The sequence below is a fragment of the Halichoerus grypus genome, chromosome 8, assembly GCF_964656455.1.
Source record: "Halichoerus grypus chromosome 8, mHalGry1.hap1.1, whole genome shotgun sequence".
NCBI lineage: Eukaryota > Metazoa > Chordata > Mammalia > Carnivora > Phocidae > Halichoerus > Halichoerus grypus.
The window spans coordinates 141,226,841-141,253,428 of NC_135719.1; the positions used below are offsets into that span (position 1 = coordinate 141,226,841).

General features: G+C 40.9%; 1 protein-coding gene across 13 annotated transcripts in view; it reads left to right on the forward strand.

Annotated features, from left to right (window-relative positions):
* Nucleotides 1–26,588, forward strand: part of UNC79 (unc-79 subunit of NALCN channel complex) — a 239,798-nt gene that overhangs the window by 161,596 nt on the left and 51,614 nt on the right. For 11 of the 13 annotated variants that reach the window (XM_036071607.2, XM_078054135.1, XM_036071606.2 and 8 more), the window contains 7 exons: nt 5,720–5,827; nt 9,157–9,273; nt 11,874–11,957; nt 15,218–15,320; nt 17,375–17,515; nt 20,446–20,484; nt 26,428–26,540. In XM_036071607.2, the coding sequence (XP_035927500.1) occupies nt 5,720–5,827; nt 9,157–9,273; nt 11,874–11,957; nt 15,218–15,320; nt 17,375–17,515; nt 20,446–20,484; nt 26,428–26,540 (705 nt within the window). The remainder of the gene's footprint in view (nt 1–5,719; nt 5,828–9,156; nt 9,274–11,873; nt 11,958–15,217; nt 15,321–17,374; nt 17,516–20,445; nt 20,485–26,427; nt 26,541–26,588) is intronic. The other 2 variants (XM_078054136.1, XM_036071609.2) reach the window with 1 other exon arrangement.

Below are 26,588 nucleotides of genomic sequence, written 5' to 3' on the forward strand. Positions count from 1 at the left end.
TTATTGTTTGGAGCCAGGGAAGTGGCTACATAGAAATGGAGGAGAGCATTGACCTAGAGACTCTAGAGGTCTGTAGGGTGGATATATAAGAAACCATCCAAGGTCTATAGAGTGGGTATATAAGAAACGCTATGTAAGTCTACAGAATGGGTGTGCGTGATATATAGTTGTAGTGTGTGTGTGTGTGTGTGTGTGTGTGTGTGTGTGTGTGTGTTGCTTCCTTTATCCATCCTATATCATATTGTTCCCCAGGCTACCAGGGAGGAGATGGATTTCATATTAATACACTTGCTATCAGAACAAGAGGAGAGCATCTGACAATTATGATAATATGTCTTTAAAATGTTTATAATATATGTGATACTGTCATAATAGTTTTATATCTGTGTAGTGTCCCACCTCCCACGGACACACTGATCTACCTTCCCTCCCTTACTGGTGTTGGAAGGAGGCCTGGGCTCAGAGTGAGACACAGCCTTCTCTAGACCTTCTTGCCTCTATCAGCCGGAGTTAAAGGGAGGCCCAGACAGCTACGGCTTCTGGTCCTTCCAAACTCAGAGCCTCGCCACTGCTGATCACCTTGAGCCACCAGGTCCAACTGCATCATGCACTTTCCCTGTGTTCATGTCAGTCCCTGCAGGAAGGCCCAGGTCACTCCTCTAATATCCATGAGGCTCTGCACATCTTCTGTTCTGAACTTTTGTCCTCCCTTATGCTAACTACTGAAAACCTTCCTCCATCCTTCATGAGCAGAATCCCATATATGCTCTCTCATCTGACGACTCCCTTCATGCCCTAGTCTAGTGGAAACCTGGCTCTGCCCCTGGCTCTGCTTTCCTCACTGCCTTGTGCCCTTGGGATTGGGTGAGGGGTAGGCCCCTTCCCTGTTCTCCGCTGTGCCTTTCAGACCATTCCCACCTTGTCTCTAAAAACACCCAGCTCTGAACCTCATACTACTGACCCCTGATGACAATTATCTGGTGACAGTTTGACTCCTGGCTCTTTTTTCATTCTTGTCTAAACTGTTTCTGCCTGAATTCTTACTGATTCCAATATTGAAGTAGATGATCCTCCTGATGCTCTGGCTTCTCAGTTCCTTGAATTCATCTTCTCTAGTAACTTTGTTTTTATCCTGCACCCTAGCTCAGTGATTCATTCCCATGGTCATGACGCAGACCTTGTTTATAGCAACAACTGCAGCCTCTCCACAATGTCATTCTCATGCCTCCTGTCCTCTGATTTCCATTTCCTCTCTCTCTGGACAACCCTGGATTGGTCCTTTCACGTCCCTCCCCTACTTCATGTCTTCTCTCCTCTTCCTTACTCAAGTCAATGAGTGTAGCCCTCCCGCCCTGCACCCTCTTGGCCTTCGCTTTTTCAGATTTGCTTGGCTAAACACAACCCTTGTCAGATCCACCTTTCCATCTACCTGCGCCCGTACCTATCCAATGAGTGTGACTGGAGAAATAACAATATTGACTGGTCTCATTTTAAATTCATGACCATAAATCTCAACTGGGTCCTTGAACTACTTGGCCATCATACCATATTTCCCTGGTCCATTCACGTTTCCATTCTCCTGAGTGACTGTTTATTTCATGGCGACTTGTCTTCCCAAACTTTCGATAACTCTTCCTGTTTGACATAATCAGAAGAAATTTCCTCAGCCTCCTACCACCTCATCTGCTTGCCTTCCAGTATCTGCACTTGGATATCTGGCCTTCATGGCTGGGGCTACAGGTGAACTGTCTGGTTTTACTGTTTAAAGTCAGCTTTTCCACACGTGGACAAGATTCCATTTCTCTTACCTATTCGGAGAAATAGGCCCGGAAATTCTCCCTTCTTTCTTCCCCCACTGCCGTTAGTTTTTTTTCTTCCTAAGGTATTCTTGACTTGAGCATACAAACATAATTTTATTTCTTTTTTTTTTATTTTTTTTTATTTTTTTATTTTTTTTTTTTAAAGATTTTATTTATTTATTTGAGAGAAAGAGAGTGAGAGACAGAGAGCATGAGAGGGAGGAGGGTCAGAGGGAGAAGCAGACTCCCTGCCGAGCAGGGAGCCTGATGCGGGACTCGATCCCGGGACTCCAGGATCATGACCTGAGCCGAAGGCAGTTGCTTAACCAACTGAGCCACCCAGGCGCCCCATAATTTTATTTCTCTCTTAAAAAAAAGTTCTTGATCCCAGTTCTCCCAATTATTATCTCATTTTGCTTCTCCCCTCTTGGCAAAACATATTAAAGAGTTGCCTATACAATCAGTATCTCCAATTTTCTCGCATTCTATTCTTTCTAAAAAGAATTAATCATTCCTATGAAGCTTGATCCCCAGTGGTTCACCCAAACGTCACTTGTCAAGGTGACCAATGACCTCCAGTGGTCAGTTCTTAACTCTTACCTCCCCACTTTGCTTGGCTTCTTGGATACCATACTCTCTTGGTTTTCTGCTTAGTCAGTGGTCACTCCTTCTCAATCTCTTGTTGGTTTCTCCTTATTTCCCTAAGGAGGGAGTGCCCTAGGGTCTCAGTCTTCTGTCTACACTCACTGTCTGTGTGATCTCATCTAGTTTTATGGTTTTACATATTGTCTGTATGCTGAGACAGTTCACTCAGTTGCCTCTTGCTGGAATAATGCCATGTAACAAATAAGCACAAAATCTTAGCAACATATAATGGTAAGTCTGTAGGTCACTGTGGATCGGCTAATCTAGGCTGAGCTGAGCTGGGTGGCCATCCTCCTCCTGGGACCCTTGAAGCCTGGGAATGTTTTCTCATGGGTGATGGCAGAGGCACAAGAGAGCAAGTCTAATTGCACAGGCACTTTTCAAGCCTTTGGTCATGTTATGCCTGCCAACATTTCATTAGCCAAAACAAATCACCAAAGTCAAGAAGGAAATATACCCTGCCTCTTATGAGGGGGGAACTTCTAAGTCACGTGGCAAAGGGCATGGATTCAGGGAGGAGTGAAGAATTGGAGCCGTATCTATCAAGTAGTACATGGGATGTACTCATAGTAAAAAGTTATCCATTGTTTATCTGAAATTAAGTTTTAACTGGGCATCCTCCATTTTGTCTGGTCACCTTAATCTACCTTCAAAATATATCCAGAATCTGGTCCCCTCCCACTATGTCCCCTGCTTCTACTCTGCTCTGAGCCCCACACCTCTCACCTGGGTCAGTGACTGTAACCTCCTAACTGGTCCCCTGCCTTCGACCCTTATTGCTTTCATATCTTCTCAACACAGCAGCTAGAGTGATCCTTTAAGACATGAGATGATATCATTCCTTTGATCAAAACCCCCAATTGGCTCCCCATTTCTTTCATAGTAAAAGCTCAGGTCCTTGATATTTCTGGAGTGCTCTGTGGTCTTGATTCTCATGATTTCTCGGACTTCATTTTGTGCTGCTCTCACCTCATTGCTTCTACACAGCTGCAGTGGACCCTGCCATTTCTTGAACGCTCCCGGCATAGTTCCACCTGAGGGCCTTTCCTCCCTCAGCCTGTCTTCCTCACCTGTCTGCCTGGCTCCCTCTCTCCCTTCCGTTGATCCTTTGATCAAACACCAGGTTCCCAGTGAGGCCTGGACCCACACCCCACCTTTCCACCCCTGTCTGGCATCTTGGAATCCCTTCTACTCTGTCTCTCTTCTACAGAGAATTACTCTTCTAACATACAATTTTACTTTTATGTATGTTATTGTCTGTCTCTCCCCACTAAAAAGAAAGTTCCCAAAGGCAAGTATTCTCGCCTAGTTTGTTCACTGATTGTATCCCAAGTGCCTAGTAGAGTTTTGGCAAATATTTGGTGAATGAATGAATGAATTAATTAATTAATTAATAGTTATGACATTTTCTGCACATCACTATAAAAACTCAATAGAAATACTTTAAGCTAAGCGTATAGGTCTGTTCCAATGTTTGTTGTTTTAAACTGTATACAAATGGAAGGTTTCATAAAATGATTTAGGACTGAGCAAAAATTTCCTGGCTTGTGGAATCTTTGTACACTAGTGATTATTACCAAGTACCTTATAGTAATGACATTTCTTTAAAATTAAAGATACAGCAAAGATTTTAGTAAGCCTAGCAAAACTCTAAAAGTCTCAATGACCTTTCAAAGAGTTCTCGAAGATGAGCTTTAAGCTTTCTCATTCTACATTATTGGTGGGAGTATTATGCTCTAGGAGCAGCATACGTGAAACAGAGGCAGATGAGGGTGAAGAGACGAGATTTGTGCATGTTTTTTATTTATTTATTTAATCTTTTTTTTTTTTTTTTGACTGTGCATGTTTTGAACTAGTGGTTTGGGGAGAATACCTAAGAGAAAAATAATAGCCTAACCTCTAATATCTTAATGATTAAGGTAATTTAAAACAGGTTGCTATTTTGTGTTTACTCAAGAGGGTTTAGGAAACAGTTATACTTTTTTTTTTCATCAAGAAATGATTAATCTGGCAACCATATCTATTCAGAAAGACCTCTGAGAATCAAAACAGTGTCAGTGCTCGATAACTTTCCTCCCAGCCTCTCACCCAAGATCGATTTTACTTTTATTTCTGAAAAATTTAGTGATCATCCAAGGATAGAATAGCATCTGCATACTTCAATTGTATGTATGCATGAATGTATGGTGAATTGCTCTATGACAAGAAAAAAAATTGACAATATGAAAAGAATGAGACAGAATCATCATGAAGCTTGAGAACTTGAAGTCATTTAGGGAGGCATCCCCAAATTATAGCGTGGGACATTCATGGACACCTATAGGGTAACTCCAGGCTGCTCACTCTGTTCATTTATAGTATTGCTTAAGATGGCAAGGAGATTTGTAAAGAATTTGGGGGGCGGGGATTGCTATGATAAACCATTAAACTTTTCAAAAGTTTTAAAGGATAATCTACCTAGAATAGTGTGGGACATCTTGTTTCCCATTACTGATGGATTCATAAGACAATAGTGTATGCAGAAAATATTTCCTCTTAGATACATTTGCCAAATAGAAGGAGCAAATGATACAGTCTGTTTCTTGCTCACCTAATAAAATAGAAAATCTGCATTCATAGTATTTATTCCAAGTTAGATACAGTCCCTGCTCCTAAATTACTTACGGTTTAGCCAAGGTTCTAGACAAGTCAATAGACAATTACATTATAGTGTGTTAAATTTGGGAAAGGTTAAGGACAGGGTGTCCTGGGATTACGTAAGAGGATCACATGACCCATTTTTTCGTTTGTATTTTTGGGGGGAGGGAGTTCCTTGAAGACCTTCTGGAGGAGGAACTGTCTGTATACTTGAGATGTAATTAATGAGTAACAAATTGCCAGGAAGAGGTAGAGTGGTAGAATGATGTAGGTGGAATGAACTGTAAGCATCTTTAGGTAGTAGATGAAAAGAATTCAGTTCTGGAAAGGTGAAGTGACCTGCTCAAGGCTATGCAGTGGGGACATGCTGAGCTTTAGCTTTGTAACTGTGCTTTTGTTAATCTCTGAGAGGCATAGCCACAGATGGAGAATGTAATGTGGAAGCATCTCTGCATGGAATTTGGAAACCAGTGTGTATATAATTCCGTTAAAGTAATTGGTAGGGCCAGAACATATAGAATGCTTTGAATGGGTGTATTGGTCAGGAAGGAAAAGATACGGAGAAGGTTCTTGAACTTGCTTTTATTTATTTTTTTTTAATCAACGTCCTGAGCTTTAAATAATATTTCTGTTTGTAGATCCCTCTACTAAAGGACTTTCAACTTTGGAAATGCCACGAGAATCCTCATCTGCCCCCACATTAGAAGCAGGTGTGCCAGAAACAAGCAGCCATTCCTCAATATCAAGTAAGATTTCCTTTGGTGATCATTTCACCTGTACATTGATTTTGGAATAATATCTGCTGCATTGTTTTCAATGTTCACACTCCCAGTGTTGGGGTTTTTTCTTTATACATGTCGTGTTAGCTTCCTGGGGGACACTCAGCAGTAAGATTTCAGAGATCCTGAGGCATAGACTCAGTTTTGTCAACATCTCAGGTGTTTGATAAGTCAGTGCCATTACCGATTGGCCAAGAATCCCAATCTGTGAAGGAATAATCACTGAATTTCATAATTCAAAAAAATAGGAATTGTTGATGAGTAGCCTAAACATAAGGCCTGGAACTAGTTTTGGGACAAGTGAAAAGCATGATTCACGACAGAATTTTACATTGAACCCCTTTGTTTCATTTGAATCACTTCCATCAGTGACAAAATTTTATCTAGGTTATCACAAAATAAATGTAACAGATAGATCGTGATCCCAGAGTCATGATTGAATACAGCCCTTTTGGATCTGAAAATAAAAATGGCATGAAATTCTCTAAGATCTGTAGGGGGCAACTATTTTGAAACTGCCTTCTGTGGTTGGGTCCTAGATTTTGTCCTTGAGGAGCGTGAGTTCCGTTGAGGAGAAGGTAGGGGGGCCTACCTGCCTCGGTGGAGCCAGTTGAGAGACTTTAGCTTGGGAGGTTCCCAGCAGGAGTCAGCGATACGGAGGCGCAGCTCCTGCAAGCCCTCGTCCCAGCTGCTGGTCTATTTTGTGCTCCATGTAGACGCTGCATGAGGAGCTAGTTAATTTTCATTTGACCATCTTTTGAAATGAGGATGATCCCGAAAACCAAATAAAGATCGTAACTCAAATGCTGGACTGGTAGTATGGAACGACATCATCATCTTCATGATTCATTTCATTCATGCATTCATTCATTCAGCAACTATTTATTAAGTGTCTGCTGGGTGCCGGGCACTGTGCTTGCCACTGGGGATCCCAGGTGAATAAATAAGAGACACCCCTTGTTTGAGGAGTTCATAGTCATAATAGTTAATAATAGTTCCCATTTATTTGACACTTAACCACGTGCTGGGCACTGTGCCAAATGGTTACACACATGGTTGTTTTACTCAATCCTGACATCAGCCCTGCATGGCAAATATTACTGACCCCATTTTATAGACTAGGAAGCAGAGGTCAGAGAGGCTAAATGACTTGCCTAAAGTCAGGTAGCTACTGTGTGATAGAGATGGGATTGATGCCAGGTCTGTTTGATTGGCAAATCTGTGCTCTTTTTTGGTGTCACACACTGCCTTAGAATAACTCAAATTCACTTATAATAGAGATTATAGAAATTCTAAGAAAGTGTTTTCAAGTGACAGTTACTTGCCCTTTTGGTAGCAAAGAAGAACAGCTAGTTCTGGATTTAATTGTTCTTTTATCATAAAAATCTATTTGGTAACGTGATAGAACGCCCATTGGTAAGCCCATATACTAGAATCGTGAAAGTATATTTTCTCCTCCTAATTTATGTGAATCATCCAAAAAAAAAAAGGAAGATAGTGAATTTTAATCAGAATTCCAAGTTGGGTATAATTTGAGAGAGGGTGACTAAGTCAGCTTGACTTCAGTGCTAGTTAAATGTGTCATAAAATAAGCATATCCAGTGTCTCATGATCCTAGAGTCATAACTGACTCTAGCTTTTCTGGAGTCAGCAGAGTGCCATCAGTAGATTTCCACCTTCCTCCTTCTCTCCATTAAAAGCATGTATTGGATGGCTGTTGGTGGTGTGTTCTTGGAGGCATCATGCCAGGCACCTCACACACTGAGCTGAACATTAAGGGTTTTTACTCTCAGGGAATTCTGCTGTCTACACACAACTGAGAATCGGAGAACTTATGAAATCACTAGAGGTTTTAAGTCCTCCTTTGAGCATGCTCATTTTTAAATTGGTTAAGTCTTCTACAAGATTTCTGCTTTTGCATTTGACTTGAAGTTGCATGTTTCAAGTGAGTCATAACACTGAATTTCACCAATCAACAAGAATCGGAGATTTTCCGTGTTGGTTGGAGTAGTCATTATCGTGAATTTAGTCAACATGGACTGCAAGACACAAGAATTCCCATCACACTCCCTTCTTTGGATCAGTTTGCTAGCTGACCATTTTGTAGCTAACCATGCCATGACTACCATGAATCAAACAGCATGCTAATTACATTAAAAATGTTATAATTGATTTCACATCTCACGAAATTGCCGTCTTGGTACAGTGATTGTGAAACCTATGTATAACATTTAAGGCTTTCCAGGGGCCATACAATCATCCCGGTTTCTACCATCCCCTCTTAGAACATGTACTTAAAGAACTTCAGTTTCTGAAATTGTCCTCCTAAGAGAGTGAATACCACACGCTCTCCAGTGTCCAGGAGTTTGGGATCATGTAGAAAAGGCACATCAGTGATTCTCTGCCTTTCTCACTGGGCTGGGGGCAGGGACTGATGAGACCCCTGGCAGAGGAATAGGAGGGTAGGAGGCAGGTTGCTTTTTTACTCAACAGTCTACTGGCAGGAGTGTTTTTTTTTTTAATTATTTTTCTGGTTTGGAAATGCTCGTAACTTGACATTTCATTGGTGGGATATTTGTCAATGCCTAATTGAAGGATAAAAATGTTACCACTACTCTCTAAAACAAAGATTTGTACTAGAATACACTTGTGGAAGGTGATTCAATTCACATTTCCCAAACAGTAGGCAGAGGCTCATACAGAGATTAAAAATAGTATTGACTTTGGAGTCAACATGTTTCGGTTTCTATGACTACCTCATTTGCTAGTTGGTTCCCAAGTAACATGGCATCATTTGCTTCAGTTTCTCTCTCAAAAAATTGGGGTTGATATGTGTCATTTTACTCCAAAATACACACACACACACACACACACGCAGACACACGGACTCATGGGGATATAATGGAGCCTGAAACTATGTATGCACAAGCTCTGTTAAAAAAAGTTAAGCTATAAATTCAAAGTAGTATTATCTGCCTTAAATCCTTTTTGGAACAAGGTAGAGTATATAAATAAAAAAGTAAATGAAAGTAATCATATTGTGGTAACTGGAGTAAATATTTACAGGGCACAGATAAATGCTCATAGGCACTCTTTCATTCTTTACTGAAGCAAGAAAGGCACCCGGAACAGCAATGTGCCTTAGTTTTTCCTTTGGACAGGAGCATACAATTTACCGAGCAATCACAAATAGCCAAATGAAGGTTCAATTAAGATTCTATATGGATTTGTAGAGCCTTTGTGTGCAGTGGAAATTTATTCCCCCTAGTAATCATGTCCTAATTTCCTCCATATAGCTCAGTATAGGCAGATGAAAAGGGGATCCCTGGGAGCTCTGACAATGAGCCAGTTAATGAAGCGACAGCTGGAACATCAGTCTAGCGCCCCCCATAACATCAGCAACTGGGACACTGGTGGGTCAAGCTTTTTCTTCTTGTTTTACCTCTCAGATTAGCTAAATGCCACTTTCTTTGTGTCCCCTCTGCTCTCGTGTGAAGGATTAGATTTTCTCTTGTGTTCTGTGGTTCAAGTAATTTTTTTTTTTTTAAAACCTGAAGGTAATGAATAAGTCTATTTAAACTTTCCGAGTGTTCTAGAGCCACCTGTTTGTCCATTTAGGCTGGTCCAACTCTTTTTCCTCTAAGACCCAGACTCCAGATACTAGGTTATCTATCTGGGGGTTAAGTGATGTCAGTGTGTAAAGGAGGGAATGGAACTGTGATTTCATGATGCAAATTAAAAAAATAAACAGAAACACCAGATTATCAACAGTCTCTATTTTGTAAAATTTCCCCCCAAATAAGGGCATATTAATAGTAATACTGATAATAACGAATGTAGCTTAGTGACGTCATGATCTGCCAGTAGGCTTGGGAATATGAGCTCTGTGTTTTAGTCAGCAGGGTCACCAGCTTGCAGCTGCACACCCTCATGCTCATATGGTGGAACCGCATCTAACCTCAATTTTAAAGTAAGAATCGATCACCATGACATGTCTATTTTAAACATGATCACTCTGCATTTTCTGAACTTTGTTCCCACGTTCTGCACACGTACTCCTTTCCAAGCCGGTAGTATTGCCACAATCCTGCTCTTTGGAGTGCCTGCTTTTTGTGTTTTTTTTTTCCTTTTTTTAATTAAATGGGTCATTTGAGTTACAAGATTACACATGTGGAAGCACTTTGCAACATGCATGCACTACGAAAATGTCATGGTTTGTTACTGTGATAGGCTCTGGGGGCCAACACTTAGACTATTTCAATATCTTGGTTAGTACTTTCTGGCCATAGTTATGTGAGATTGTTATTTTAATATCCTTCCTTATGACCAGGAATTATGATGTCCACAAAACCAAAATATCGACAGACTTATTTTTTCAAAACCATAATACTGACATACATTTTATCTTATCTCCCCCACCCCCATGTGTTGTTTTTCCAAAAAAGGAGAGCTAGATAATTAAGTCCCACAAAAAAATACCCAATCCTACTTTTGACAGATAGTTTCAACTCTCCAGCCTTTATAAGGGTTCTTAACGTTTTAAAGGTTTCATGTTTTGTCTTCCTTTTGGTGATAAGTGGTAGTGAATAATGTCATGGCTGAAAGCCAACAGGCAAGAGAGTCAAGGAGAAAGACAGGATAACCAGCCTCAACAGCCGACTGGGTCTGGGTGGAGTCGTTCCATCCACACGAAAGAGGACTGACTCTGTTTCTCTCTTTACCGAGGAAGCTATGTGAGGAACTGAGAATGGGAGCCTTGGTTTGGTTAGTTCTCTGATAATTAAATGCCCACCTTTTGTTAGGTTGACATACTTCTATTTTCTGTAGCAAGTAGCTCAGCCTAAGCTAACCATTTCAGATTTAGATTACGATTCCAACCTAGTTTGATTGATTCAGTAGAGTAATAAAAAGGCAACTAGATCTCAATTTCCAATCCAAATTTTAATCTAAAAACAGAATCTACATAATGCCAAATAACCCATTTAACTGAATTTTTCACATTCAACCAGACTTCAGTCTCGTTCATGTCACTCTGGTTTCTCACTTAATACTTAACCATTTACATGCTGTCTGAATTTCTTTCACCCATTTTCCTGGACTTGTTTTCCATTCTCCAAGTTGGTTCTCTAGTCACCAAGTCCTACTAGAGCTTCATCTCAATACTCTTGTTTTGATTAGTGCCATGAAAAGTTCTCCCCAAATCTAAGACCACAGGAGAGTCAATGAATACATAGGTCACTGTTAGGTGACATGCCACTTTAGGGCACATATGTCCATTCAGTGACTCACTGGTCTCCAAAGGGACAAATCTAATCATGATGACACTGAGAGAGGCAGTCTAAAACATGGGTTATGATCGATTCACCTCAGCATGCACCTGCTTGCTCGGCGAATACCTGCCTCTTCTCCATCCGTGCTCATCTGATGGCTGCTTCTTCGTCTCATCTTTCATAGGAAACGAATGTTCCAGAAGCCCCACTCCTCCGTGTCTTCCCCTGTTCCTCACCCCTGTTCCTCAGCCCTCAGTGGCTGACCTCACCCCTGGTCCTCAGCCCTCAGGGAGACACCTGCCATTTCCTTGCTACCAGTTCCACATGTTTTCTGTATGACCTTTCTGGCCATTGCCCCAAACGATCACTTATGTATTTACTGATTTGTATAAAACATTTATTTCATGGCTGTGACATTAGCCTTTCAGTTTTTCATTTCATATCGAGAGATAATGGTATTTGAGCTTTCTCGGTGGGGAGGAAGAGAATCCAGACTTTTTTTTTTTGGACGGTTTCAGATGCTCTCCTGCTTTTAATTACATTGCATATACCTGAATGGCAGTTTTGTAGTAAAACCCCAGACAACCCTACCCCAAAATCTAGGATGTTTCCTGTACATATTAATAATCAACAATAACAATGACCCCCAAAAATGGCCCATGAGGTTATTGGTTAAATTCCTTGTATTGTGACTTGTGCTAAATGGACTGCATTGAAGACTGAAATGTTCTATTTATCCACAGAACAGATACAGCCTGGGAAACGCCAGTGCAATGTGCCAATGTGCCTAAACCCTGACCTGGAGGGACAGCCGTTGAGAATGAGAGGTTAGTGGGGTCGTGGAATCTCAGACTGTGCAAGCTGAAAGACACTGTATATGTCAATCATCTGGTCACCCAGCGGGTGCTGAAATCTCTCCTTCAGCAGCTCCATGGAGTGGATCCAGCCTCTGTTCAAACACCTCCAGGGACTGGGAATGCATGACATCTCCTCTTTGAACCTTATCAACAGAAAGTTCTTCCTTATCGTGACTTTCTGTTTGGGGCCACCTAAAATGAGTCTGGTTGCTCACATAATTTTTTAGACGTTTGAAAATAGCTACACATCGCTTATTTCCTCAATCTTCTCTAGACCACATGTTCCTGGGTCCTTTGATATTCCTCTTAATACATATCAGCTGTCCATATTATTGTGTATCTTCTGTGAACATGGTCCAGCTTATCTGTGTTCATTCTAGAATGTTGAGATCATAGACGAATAGCTTCTTTGAAATCTGAAATCTGAAATCGCACAAAATATACTCGTGGCATTATGCTGCCCATTGGAGTAAGCTGAGAATAAATCTGTGCCAAGATCATCAGAATATGTATTTTCAAAATTCATCTCATGGCTAGTTAATCATTACTTTTGTTCTTTTTTAATTCAGAAAGCAGCTTAATTATCATTTGTAAAAAAATAAAACAAAACAAAAAATGAACTGTGACTGCATCTCTTAGCTACTTCCCTCAATCAAGCAGACTTATTATTTAGGATCATATCACTCTTCTGATTTTCCTTAGGAATGAAGAGATATTTATCTTCAGCTTTTGCTAACGTTTATTGGGCAATGAGTAGCCGTTTTAACTCCTGTAGGTGATGAGACTCTTTTCACTCATGGGCCTGGGAAAAGCTTTTATGAGCAGAAGTCAGTGGTCGGACAACTCTGGTGCTTGCTCATCCACGATCCAGTGACTAAGTTAGTAGCCACAAAAATGGAATAAGGTAAAGGGAACAAAGACAGAAGAAAGATAAAGTCTCTTTCACAGTAAACTGAAGAAGTCAACTGATGCAGCTAAGGGACTGATTGGTGCTTGCATCCTTTGAACAAACCAAAACCTTTACAATGCCTCCTATCTCTAAGATTCCCAAAGGGGCTTTGGTCAAAATTTCCAGCTTTGGAGTTGGACTTTGGGGGAGGTCCCCTCTTCATCGAAGCTTCTAAGAACCTTCTATTTCTGTTCCTAGTTCCATACAGAGTACACTTTGGGTAGCCGTGCCATCAGAAGTATTGCCCACAACTGGGGGATAATGGGACTGCCTTTAATGTTGCAGACTTTGTTGTAACTCAACTAGAACAAAAGGTAGCTGAGGTCCGTAGCTTCCTTTTGTATTTCCCACCTTCTTTGTCTACGTTACTCTGCTCCCAAATGATGAGCCATATTCAGAAATCCAGTTTTAGCTAATATTGCCATAGGGGAGCCAGCGCCCAATAACTTTTATAGATGATTGCCATAAATAATGCATGACACCTTTTGTGTTGTTGTGTGAATAAACAACTTCACGGAGCTATTATTGTCAGAAATACCTATTTCTTGGCATTTGTATTGGGTAATTATTGGCTTGAAACCGCCCAAATGACTTTGATTCCTTCTCTTTTCTTGACTTGAATTGTGAATTCTATTTAATAGTAATTGGTATTAAATTCTATTTAATAGTAATTGAGTCTTCTGAAAGACTTGACTCAATAATTTTTTTGCCTTTCAGTGTCTTGTTTCCAGTAAGACTGTATATGTATCACCATCTTATGGGGTGACTTCGTCCACTTTTAGCATAGACATTTTGGCATCTGATAGACATGGTCTATCAACGTTCAAGAAATGCGGAATATTAGATTTAAACTTTCTGTATTTTGGTTGCTTGAAGCAACTTCATGCTGTTTACCTTAGTGTTTAATAATTAATCATGTCTCCTTTTATCTTGGGCCCAGTTCTTGCCTTTTCTATTACTAATCAAAATATAGTTATGCTTGTAATAAATACTGTTGCTTCCCCTCAAAGTGCTATCCTGATGAAATAATTGGAGATCCTTGTTAGTGATATACTGAGGTACAGGTAGAAAAGAGTGTTACTCAGAGATAGCTGGTAAATATTGTAGTAAAATTTAGATACCCATTTGGGATCTTTGGAAGTGACATAAAGATATTTTTAGATACTTTCCTTTGCTGTTTGAGTCGGCAGGTCTCCTGCTTCTCATAAACACACTTTGTAGCCTTTGATCAGTCAAGGGAATATACAGTCTGGCAGCATCTTCATTCTTTAAAGGCTTCAATACCATTTTTTTCTCCCTCAGATTGAAACACATTGCCCACTTTGCTAGGTTTCTAAAATTTTTATATTACTTCTTTTAAAAACTGGTTCTCTGAATCATTATTTTTCTCCTATTTAAGGGCAGATCATACAATTTTGTTTTGTTTTCCAGCACTAAATTTCCAGTTCCATGATGAGAAACAGACTCTTTAATGACCACTGACTTTTTCTGCCTTCTTTCCTGACTCTGTCTGGCACCTGTTGTTTTCTTAGTAGACAAAAACTCATTGCAAGAGCATGTCGCCAAGATTCCTGCCTTAGATTTCTCTAAAGGCATCAAAACCCAAAGTTTTAAACTCTGTGATGTTGATTGGCCAAAGTCACTAGATGATTCCTTCAAAACGCTTGATCTTTCATTCATAAATATTACAGTTTGAAAAATGAAGTCTTTTGCTTTGGGGCTTATGATATTAATTTCCAAGTTAAAAAGCTGTTCTGATATTTCTTAGCTCAAACCCCTCCCCTTGCTTATGTGTGTAGAGTTCTGGGATCTTATTCCCTTTTCAAATTAGCAGCATTTTAGGGTCGGTAGGCATTGGTGATTTTAGAAACGTAGGATTGTAAGGGCAGCTTCCATGTATGCCTAGCAAATAAGGACTGTAAACTCACTTAAGGGTGCTCTTGAATAGATTTCCCCCTTTTTCTATTTTTGTCGTCATCCCCTGTTGGCACACTGAACCCTTTCTGATTTTTTCGAAGTCAAGAAGCAAAGGGAGTTTAGCTCTTAAAAGTCACACAAACAGAAACAGATCACAGTCCTTCTTGAATTCATTTTACCCTTGAAACAAATCAGTCTTTCTTGAACTCATTTGACCCTTGAGGGGTTTTCACAATGCTGTTGAGCTGATCCCATCACATTCCGTGAGTGTGATCTTGGGAGGATTTATGAGAGGAGGATGGGGCTTTCCTGGCCCCTAGAAACAGACCTTTATTCACCAGGTGTCTCCTTGCTGCTTCCCCAGGTGCCACGAAATCCAGCCTGCTGTCGGCCCCCAGCATCGTCAGTATGTTTGTGCCGGCCCCGGAAGAATTCACAGATGAGCAGCCGACGGTGATGACAGACAAGTAAGCTCACGCTGTTCTTTTCTTCCCCAGATTTACAGAATCTGAGCATTTGCTCACCACGGTTGTGAGAAAGGATCAGAGGAGGCGTGTTACGCTTTAAGTCATAACTTGTTCGTCAAGGGGCCGTGGCCCTAAGCGTGGGTGGGCATTGTTATTTTAGAAACGTCCTATCATTGTATGGCCAGCATCTGTTTATGCCAAGGCATGTTCCTTTCTCAGTTTGGACAAATGCAAATCAGAGCCACTTACTGATTATTATAAGCTTCAAATTGTGAGGATGGGACTAAGTATGGAGACTTGATTCTTATTCCCATCCTGACAGCAGAATCCTTTCTCTGAGACTCAAACTGGTACATCACCTCACGGTTTGTCAGCCTTCAGCATCCCCAGATTTCTTAGAGGATTAAGTCCAAATACCTTTGCTTATGACAAAAGGCCCTTTAGACTGTGAAGGTATGGCCTCACTGCTCCTCACCTGGAGCTCTTGCCCCAGCCCCCTCACCTGCTCCAGAGCATGCCTGATGTGTTCTCTCTTCTGTGATTTCATACGTGTCCTTCTCTTTGTACTTTCTCTGCCTGGCGAACTCCTAGTCATGCTTCAGGACCCAGCTGAAGGCAGAGTTTCCCACTACACACAAGGCAGAATTAGTCATACCATTCTCCAAGTTTCCATAGTATCTATGACATCTTTCTGTTCTACCACTTACCACATTGTATTTTAATTGTGTCATTGTTTATACATACAAGTTGTGAGTTCCTTAGGGACTGTGACCCTTTCTTCTGTCTTTTTTATGCTCTAAGCTCCCTATACATTGTCTGGCACACAAATGGTTGTGTACTGAATATGATAAAGAATAAGACTTGTAGGATTTCAAGTTTGGAGAGATCCCTTTGGGCTAGGGAGACTTCCTGGTGATGCAGTGGGTAGGCTTGTGATAAAGGGAGAAGAATATGAGGCACGAGGGGCTGGTGTGAGGCTCTCTGCAGCTGGCCCCAGCCAACAGTCATTCCTGAAGAAGCGAAGGTGCCTGCCTTGGAGAGCTGCCTTGGAATGTCCATGTGGGGAGCACCTAGCTGTGTTTGGAGGCCTTTTCTTGGCTCCTCCTTTGGTACAATGTCCCCATTCTGTGTCCTCCTCCAAGTCCCAGTCTTCATGTGCACTCCATTTCTCTTTTTTAGTTACAGATGTGAATCCTATATTTTTCAAAAAGGTCAATTTGTCAGGGATTTCATAGATAGAGTTTGTATTTAGGAAGTTTCCAGATGGAAAGTTCTCAGTAGTGATCTTAGCTCTAGTTCCCTCGCTATTCCCAGTAGACTTTCCCTTCACTTTATAAAGCTGTCCGGCTGTGGCTGAATAGAAGGGCTGTGGCTTTGGCTGAGATGAATTAAGTTGAACCCATATTAGATACTATCAAGATCAGTAAGTTGGAAGTTACTTAGGAGCAGATGCCACTGTGTCTTTACCTATTACACTCAGTAGGCGCGGTGAGTTCTTAAGACTGATCTGAGTGAGTGGTAGAGAAGAGACTGTGATCCAGACTCCCCAGGCTTTCTGGAGTGTTCTCTTGGCTTAACTACCCCATGTCTCACCCACAAATAGGACGCTTTTCAGTCTGAGAGCATAGGAAAGCTTCCATTTGCATCTAGGCATTTTTCATGTTTAATTTCAACAAATGAAAAAAATATCTAGTTACTGACTATCCCTAGCAATAATTTTACATGCCTAAAATCCCTCAACCAGAAGCTTCAAACTGTTAGTCTGACTGGCACTTGCTGTAAAAGGGACCAATAATTTATGTCCATAGAGGCCAGACAATTGTGAGTTGAACATTTTCAGTGACTTAAAGAACCTTCCTGATCTCTGTCATGTGTGCTGTTTCTGTGTCTAGGAGGAGGCTGGCATTGCAGGCCACTATGTATCATGAGAGTGGGGCCACTGACCTCCTTTTGGGGACTTTTCGAAGACTCCTGAGAAATGGCTTTATATACTTTGTTATATCTTGAAACCATTGCTGGCTTTCGTGGACAGCATTCCTCTGTTTTCTTTGCAGATGCCATGACTGTGGGGCCATTCTTGAAGAATATGACGAGGAAACCCTTGGGCTGGCCATTGTGGTCCTCTCCACATTCATTCACTTAAGCCCAGACCTGGCAGCCCCACTGTTGCTGGATATAATGCAGTCCGTGGGAAGGTGAATATTGCTTCGGTTCTGTTTGGAAGGAAGGAGGAGCCTTATTCACTCTATACCTTGACATAAAAACTATCAGTTCAAAAGTAAAACATTCAGTAACCTTTTAGATGTTTGATATTTATGGGATCAACTCAGACTAATTTTAAAAATGGAATGTACCAAACTTTGGATTGAATTCCTAAGCTCTGTTGGGTCATGAGTCACCATGTCATGGTGTCAGAATGATGCTAGAGGAAATTGCATTAAGAAAAATCTCCTATTTGTTGCTTTTAATTACTACTTGGGCTAATGTATGGGGCAGTACCCAGAACTGTGCACAGTTCATAGTTCAACAGTTTACAAGTTTTAGATATTATTATTAGATATTATTATCTATAAGATTTAGATATTATTATCTCTCCTTACCTGTTTTAAGATGGGTTCTCTAGGCACCTTGCAGTCTTGAGACATTGTCCTGGGAGGGGAAGATGGAGTATAGTTTTACCCTTCTGACTCAGAAAAGGGAAGGATGGACATTTTTTGGGAGCAGGGCTTTCAGCTGGAATAAGGGGAGATTAAACTTAGCTACTTTGAGAATTTTCATGTTGAGAAAATTCCATTTAGTGGATAGGACATTAGATAGAAAGTGATGTATTTCATGGGTATACGTAAAGTTCAAATTCAGTAACAAATTGTAGTCCTGGTGTGCATAATTTATAGGAGACTGGATGAAATTCCACATGAATGTACTATGTTCCCAGTCTGTTCTCTCACAGAACCAGGGGCTTTTGGCTCTGAGCTTTAGACTGAGCTCTTGCTCTTTAGTGATTTGTGGCTTAGTTGTTGAAGAGCTCAGTGGCTCAGTATGGAATAACTGAGGAGCCATACAAGATAGGATGTGATTGAGAGCTGTAACAAGTAGTGTGAGTGATCAGTGCTGTAGAAGTTCGGGATGGAAACAATTTCTTAGGGAACATCTCTATGGAGGAGGTAGGGAAAAAAGAATTCCACAAATTCCTGGTATTTGAGGGAGGGAAAGAGAATGAATTGTAGAAGTTCGGGATGGAAACAATTTCTTAGGGAAGATCTCTATGGAGGAGGTAGGGAAAAAAACAGAATTCCGCAAATTCCTGGTATTTGAGGGAGGGAAAGAGAATGAATTGTAATGGAGCTAAAAGTTGATCTTTTTTTTTTTTTTAAGAAGAAATACTGATTTCCAATTAAAGTCAAACAGGAAAGCATTAAAAACCCCTCGACCCTTAACGCCCTTGCCCCACATTTTTCTGTAGTGTCCTTAAGAGTGTGTATCCTTAAGAGATGGTATAACTATTCCACCTCTAATACCTAGAAATAGCCAGTGTGCAGTGATGAACAGTGGGTGATGGAGAGATAAGAAAAGATGAAATATTTTATTTAAGTCCTTGATTTTAACCTAATCATAGCAATCCTGGAATAAATGTACCAGCTTGTGGAATTGAGAGTTTTTATTAATGCAAGGCCACAATTCTTACCATCAATACTTTTCAGATTCAGGACAGATAGAATTATTGTTCTGATCTGTTACCATCTCCTTGAAAAAGCTGATCTAAGTTGTAGTCGATATAGAGAGGGGTTTTATTTTGTTTTTGTTTAACATAAGCGAGAAGGAACCGTGTTCAAGCACTGCTGGCTGTTAGGATGAAAAGATGTGAGCTTTGAAGATGAGTAAAGGCAGAACAGTAGCAGATATGTTTTTACCTGCTTACATATATTTAAATCTCTACTGCCTTTGGCTAGACTGGTGAGAGAAGGGGGGTGGAGAGGTACATTTAAAGTAGCTGCCGCAGCCCTTAGCAACCTAAGCCTAATCACCAAACCCACCAGGAAATGGATTCAGCAGTCACCTGATTCGGGGCTCCCTTGCATGCCTCAGTTCCAGATGAGGTAATGTGGATTTATGAACACTTAGTTTATTTGTGTTAGTCCCACAGGAACTATTTCCAGGGTGTTCTAAGCGTATGTAAGCTCAGCATTTATCACCCAGGCCTTTCTGTGATTTTGAGGTTTGTTCTCTACTTAGATCCCTCTTAAAATTTACCCACCCCTTTTTGTAGATATAGCCATTAAGATTGCATTTGCTGCACCCTTAATGACTGTTTATTTCATTTGCCAATGCTTATTGATTCATTGTAGTGTCATTAACCAAAGCAACTGGGAATGGTGTCTTGTATTAGCGGTTGCCGGACCCTCCATTCCTCTCCAAATGCGTTCTTGGCTGGGCGCACTCTTGTGGTCTTAAGTAAATGAACTTGAGCATTCCCCTTATTTGTTTTGTCAATATCTTATTGATCAAGACATGTTTTTCTAAACCCACCAATTTAGCGGGTTTAGACATTCTCTTTCTTACTATACATACAATTTCCATGTGTATGAACCATATAATTATTAAAAATTACATGTTATATAATGATTACTTAATACATTTCTCTTTGCAATATGTCATCCCAATTTGTTGACAGATTAGTTGACAAATACCCTTATTACCTATTTTATTGTCTTACAGAGGCTTTTACAGTTTGTTGTTACGTTTCAGAGGTGGAATACAAAGAAATGAATTTGAGTTGAGTTCACATGTAAAGAGACAGACTGGGTCAAATGCTGTTCAGCTCTCTGTCTAAACTGGCTGCCGTGGCCAGTTCGTAGCTTGGCCAGGTGATACATTAAACCAACTCACTGTGTGTGTCTCTGTGGAAGCATCTGATTTGATGCAGAAAGCAGATCTCAGGACCTGGGCTAAGTTGAACCCTGGAGACTGGCTGCCGAGTTCGCCCACTGTCCCTAATCAGGGGAGTTGTCAGTGGTTTTCCTTGTCTCCCTATCTGAACTGGGGCCACAAGTGGTCCTACCGTAGTACTCGTGCATTTCTTCGTGAAAACTTAAGAAATTCATATAACTCTGTTTACTTTTCCTAGATTGGCATCCAGCACGACTTTTTCTAATCAAGCAGAAAGGTAAGGTCCTAAAGTAGGCCCAAATCTCACTTTCTTTTTGTCCCCTGTGCATGTTCATCCTGTTTCTAAAACACCAGAGTGTGTACCGTGGAAGGAATGTTAGGTTCAGTTGCAGCTCCAGAGAGCATCCGATCATTTTCTGTTCATTCATTCGTTCATGCCTACATTCACTCTTTTTTTTTTTTATTCTTTCATGCATTCACTCGTTTTAGTCAACAAATACTTATTTTAGGCCCACTCTGTAGCGGGCACTGTGCTAGGTACTTAGGTTTCAACTAGGGGCAAAAGTAACATGGTTCCTGCCCTTGTGGGGCCTGCAGTCTATCTGGGAGGCCAACACGAAGAAAATATTTGCACAAATTTATAATTGTAAACAGTGCTTAATGCGGTGAACACAATGTGTAGGGAGACTGAATAACATTCATTTATTCAACAAGTATTTTTGGAATGACCACTAGGGACTGACTGAGGATACTTGTTAACAAAACAGCAAGTCCGGGCTCTCCTGGAGCATATATTTCAGTTGAGGAGGCAGACAGTAAGCAAATTAACAAACAAGAAAACCGACAATGTCATTTAATATCATTCAGTGCTAAATGCTATGCAAAATAATCAGGTAAGTCCAGATACAGAACAGCCGGAGGTGGTATTTTGGATATAATAATGGTCAAGGACAGCCTCTCTGAGGAAGTGGTATTTGAACAAAACCTGAAAAGGGGGGAGAGTGATCCATGTGGCAATTTATAGAAAGAACGTTCCAGCCAGAGGAAACAGCAGATGCAAAGGCATAAGTCAGGGAAGTGCCCAGGATATTTGGAGAATAAGACTAAGGCAGGCTGGGGCAGAAGGAGCAGGGGAAAGGGTAGGAGAGGAGTGGGCAAGGTGAGGGTGAGGCAGGCCAGGTAGGGCCCAGGAGGTCATTGTAAGGAGTTGGGCTTTTACCGAGGGAAGCAGGGAGTGAGGAGTGCCATGACTTCCCTTGTGTTTTGAAAAGATCCCTCGGCTTCTGTGTTGGAAATAGGTCATGCAGGAAAACAGGTCAGGGGCGGAAGCAGGGAAGCCAGCGTGGAGACCATTTCAGTGGCAGGCACAAATTAATAAAGACTTGGTTTAAGGGAGTAAGAAGTGGTCCCATTAGGGATATATTCAGGAAGTGTTGTTAAAGCCGAGCCTACAGAATTTGCAGATAGATTGGATGTTGGGTGTGAGAGAAAGACAGAAGGCAAGAATGACTCCCAGGTTTTGGTCTGAGCAGCTGGGTGGATGGCTGTGCCATTTACTGAGATGGGCGAGCCCAGAAGAGGGCTGGCAGATCTGGTGTCATCTGGGTAGTGGGAGCAAGGGGGAAGGACAGAAGGGCTTCCCTTAAGAAGCGATGTTTACACTAATATCTGAAAGAAATGCCTTGGGTTTAATGGTGCAAATAGCTCTGGAAAAAGCGTCTGCCCAGGTCTCCAGGTGGTAAAGAACAGACTGTGTAGGAGGAACGACCAAAAGGCCAGTGTGGCTAGAGCACAGAGATGTGAGGTTGGCTTGCCAGATGATACAGGGCCTATAAGCCATATTAAACCTTGTGGGCTTTCTAGCAGCAGTGGGAAACTGCTGAAGGATATTTAAGCAGCAAGGGGTGTGTGTGTAGCACGTAGAAAGGTGACTCTGGCTGCAGTGGGGAAAAGGGACCAGATGAGAGCAGGAATGGGTAGTGGGTGAGACGTTGGGCACATTTATCTCTCTGCTTTAGTTTTCTCATTTATAAAAGAGGGATACTGTGTATAGCCTTCTTGTGCCACAGGGCTACTTGCTGGGAGGTCCAAGGGATGGGGTATCTGTGGCTGCGAAACTGCAGTAGCTCCTACAAACATAAGATGGCGCTGTTGTTACTGCGCTTCTGTAACTTTTGGTTTTAGGGATGGATATTTGCTCCTTTTTTTAATGCTCATTTAGTTATAGAAATTTTTTTAGACTTTTTTCCCTTTTATTATAAAAGATTAAATATACTGCAAAGTTGGAAGGACTTTAGAGTGAACACTTGTAGACCTATCACCTAGATTCTACAATGAACATTTTACTTGCTTTATCACGTATCCAACTGTCTCTCCATCCTTCTGCCTCCCCGTCAATCCATTTTAGTTTTGGATGCATTTCAAAGTAAATTTCAGATATTAGCGTACTTCATATATTCTTCGGCAAAGTTATCATTCACTAACGTTTGATTTTGTTTAAGGCTTTTTCTCTTTTGATGCACAATTTCCATACTAGAGTACACATACCTTATGTGTATGTTCACTGATTATTGACAAATGTGTACCCCTGCATGACCTAAACCCCTGTCAAGATTTAGAACATTACCATCGCCCCCAGAAAGTTCCCTGGTGCATCTTCCCAAGCTCCACCCATATAGGCAAATACTAGCCTGATTTTTTCTTTCTACCATAGAGCTTTATATAAATGGAATGACACTGTATGTGCTCCTTGGTGTCTGACCTCTTTTAACTCAGCATGATGTTTTTGAAATTTGTCCATGTTGTTGCATGTCATCAATAGTTTGTTTCCTTTTTAGAGCTCAGTACTATCCCATAGTTTATTTTATTCCCCTGTTGATGGACATTTGCATTGTTTCCAGTTTGGGACTATTATAAAGCTGTTAGGACCATTCTTATACAAGATTATTTGTAAACCAGTGTTTTTATTTCTCTTAGATAAATAGCTAGGGATGGGATTGTGGCGTTACAGGGTAGATGTATGTTTGATTTTGTAAGACACTATCAGAACTTCTCTTTAAAGTCTTGTGCCATGTGGCATTCCCACCAATAATGCATGAGACTTTGGTTGTTCCACATTCTTGCCAAAATTTGGTGGTGTTGGTCTCTTTAATTTTAACCATTCTGGTGGGTATCTCATGATAGTTTAAATTTGCATTTCCCTGGTGACTAATGCTGTCGAGTATTTTGTCACGTGCTCTTTAAGACCCTCTGTAAATCTTCTCTTGTGCAGTGTCTGTTCAAATCTTTTGCACATTTTTAACTGGGTTGAGTTGCAGGACTTTATATAGCCTGAATACCAGTCCTTTATTAAATATATCCTGAGAATATTTTCACCCACTCTGGGGCTTACCTGTTCCTTTTATTAATATATATTTTGATAAGATGTTTTTAATTTAGATGAAATCTAATGTTTAAAAAAATTTTTAAAGGTTTTATTTATTTGAGAGAGGGAGCGAGAGAGAGAGAGAGAGAGAGAAAACACGAGCGGGGGTGGGGCAGAGGGAGAGGGAGAAGCAGGCTTCCTGCTGAGCAGGGAGCCTGACTCGGGGCTCCATCCCAGGACCCTGAGATCATGACCTGAGCCAAAGGCAGACGTTTAACCGACTGAGCCACCCAGGCACCCCATAATGTTTTAAAATTTTTACGTAGTTTATGACTATTTCTTCCTGTTGTTGTCGCCCATCCTCAAATCAAGAATATATTCTCCAGTGTTTTCCTCTAAAAGTTTAGTTATATTTAGCATGTATATGATCCATTTCAAATTCATTTTTATGTATGGTATGAGGGTAGCGGTTGAAGTTCCTTTTTACCCATGTAGAAACCTATTTATTTCAGCACCATTAAGAAAAAAGTGACTTTCCCTTTCCCCACTGGATCACTCCGTTGTCTGTTAAAATCCAAAAACGGTATAAGGGTTGATCTACTTCTAGCTCTCTATCCTGTTCCGTTGATCTGTATGTTGATCCTTAAGCTGGCCCCACACTTTTTTTTTTTTTATGTTATGTTAGTCACCACACATTACATCATTAGTTTTTGATGTAGTGTTCCACGATTCATTGTTTGCGTATAACACCCAGTGCTCCATTCAGTCCGTGCCCTCCTTAATACCCATCACCAGGCTACACCCCCCTCCCCTCTAGAACCCTCAAGTTTGTTTCTCAGAGTCCATAGTCTCTCTTGGTTCATCTCCCCCTCTGATTTCGCCCCCTTCATTTTTCCCTTCCTACTCGCACTGTCTTGATTACTGTAGCTGTATAATAAGTCTTGAGGTCTGAGATTATGAATCTTCCAACTTTGCTCATTTTTTCCAAGAAGATTGATTTGGATATTCAAGATTTACCAAATTTCCATATACATTTTAGAATAAGCTTCTCAGTTGGGGTGGGGGGGGAAAGCCTGTTGGGATTGTACTGAGACGACAAATCAATTTGGGGATAACTGACAGCATACAAATACTGAATATTTCAATTCATGAATATGGTATATATTCTAATTTCATTCAGTCTTTTTTGTTTCTCCCAGCAGTGTTTTGTGGCTTTTAGTGTAGAGGTCTTGCACATCTTTTGTTAAATTTATTCCCAAGAATTTTTGGGTGTTTTAATGCCAATGTAAATGGAATTAAAAAAAATTTCATTTTCCAACTTTTGCTGCTGGTATATAAACATGCAATTGAATTTCTATATTAACATTGTAATGTAATAAACTGGGTTCACTTACTAGTTGTAGTAGAGTTGCTTTTAAAGATTTCTTAGGGTCTAAAAGCATTTGTATATAAAAAAGAAGTCATTTCTGTAAATAGTGACAGTTTCCCTTCTTTCTGATTTTTATGCCTTTTATTTTTTTATTGTCATATTTCAATGAGTAGGACCTCCAGTACAATAATAAAGATGTTAGTGAGACTCCTTGCCTTGTTCTTGCTTTTACAGAAAAGTCTTTAGTATCTCACCATTAATTATGTTTGCTGTAGATATTCATAGATGCTCTTTACTGGATTGAGGACGTTTTCTTTTGTTTCTAGTTTGCTGAGAGTTTTTATTATGAACGGATGTTAAATTTGTCAGATGCGTTTTCTGTATCTATTGAAATAACTGTATGGTTTTTCCCTTTATTATTTAATATATTGAATTCCATTGATGAGATTTTGAATATTAAGTCCTTCTTATGTTACTGGGATAAACTCTATTTGGTCATAGACCATCATCCTTTTTATCTATAGCTGGATTCAGTGTCCATGAGGACTGCTGGTTTGTCTTTCTTTTGTTTTCATTTCTTTTTTGTTCCCTCTTGCTTTGGTTTTGTTTGCTTTTTTGTAATGACTTTATCTGATGTTAGTTTTAGGGCTATGTTAGCCTCATAAAATAAGGTGGGCAGGGTTCCCTCCTTCCCTAATTTTTGAAAGAATTTGTATGAGTTTGGTGTCACTGCTGCATGAAGAGTGTTTTTGACCAACAAGTTTGGATCAGCATTTCAGGGTAGACATAGCATAATCAAACGGCTTAGGTAAGAGGGACTTTTTACCACTTACCTATTTGGGCTCTTTGATTTCTACTTTCTTCCTGTTAATTCACCCCCTGATCACCTCTGGGAACGTCCTTCCTGATACTTGGGTCTCAGGGGCATAATCATCTCTTGGCTCCCTCTTTTGATGGGCAGAGGTCCTGCAGAACCACACAGATCAAAGCCCTCTCCTTTCTACAAGTACTGGCTCAAGGTGCTGCAAGGAAAGTTCTCCTATCTCCCAATAGCCATGAACATCTCCCTCCCTGCATTTCCCCTCAGATCAGCTCTCTCTTAGCTAATGACACTTTCTGGGAGGGTCTTGCTGATAATCTCATCCTGGGTTTTGTCCTGACTCTGCCATGTTCCGGACTTGGAGCCTTTGCAGGTCACCTTTTCTTTCTGGGCCTCAGAAGCCTCTTCTGTACTGTGGGGGTGGCTGGAATTCATTAGTCTGGGACCACTCTGACATGTCCTGGTTCTCTCTTTCTAGAAACTTATTGTTAACAGGGACTGCACGTAACTACAGTATTTCATCTCACTGATGAAAATGACAGGGAGATCTTCCATAAGAGGATTGATGTCTCAATGCCTGACCTCTAAATAAGGAGGTTCAGAAATACCTAAACTCATGCTGGGTGCTCCATGAGTCCCTGTCTTTTCTCTCCTTGTGCAACCCCAGCATGATGGTTCCTGGCAACGCCGCGGGGGTGGCCAAGCAGTTCCTGCGCTGCATCTTCCATCAGCTGGCCCCCAACGGCATCTTCCCGCAGCTGTTCCAGAGCACTATCAAAGGTAATTCCTCCACGGGGAATCCAGCCACCACAAACGTGCCTCATCGCC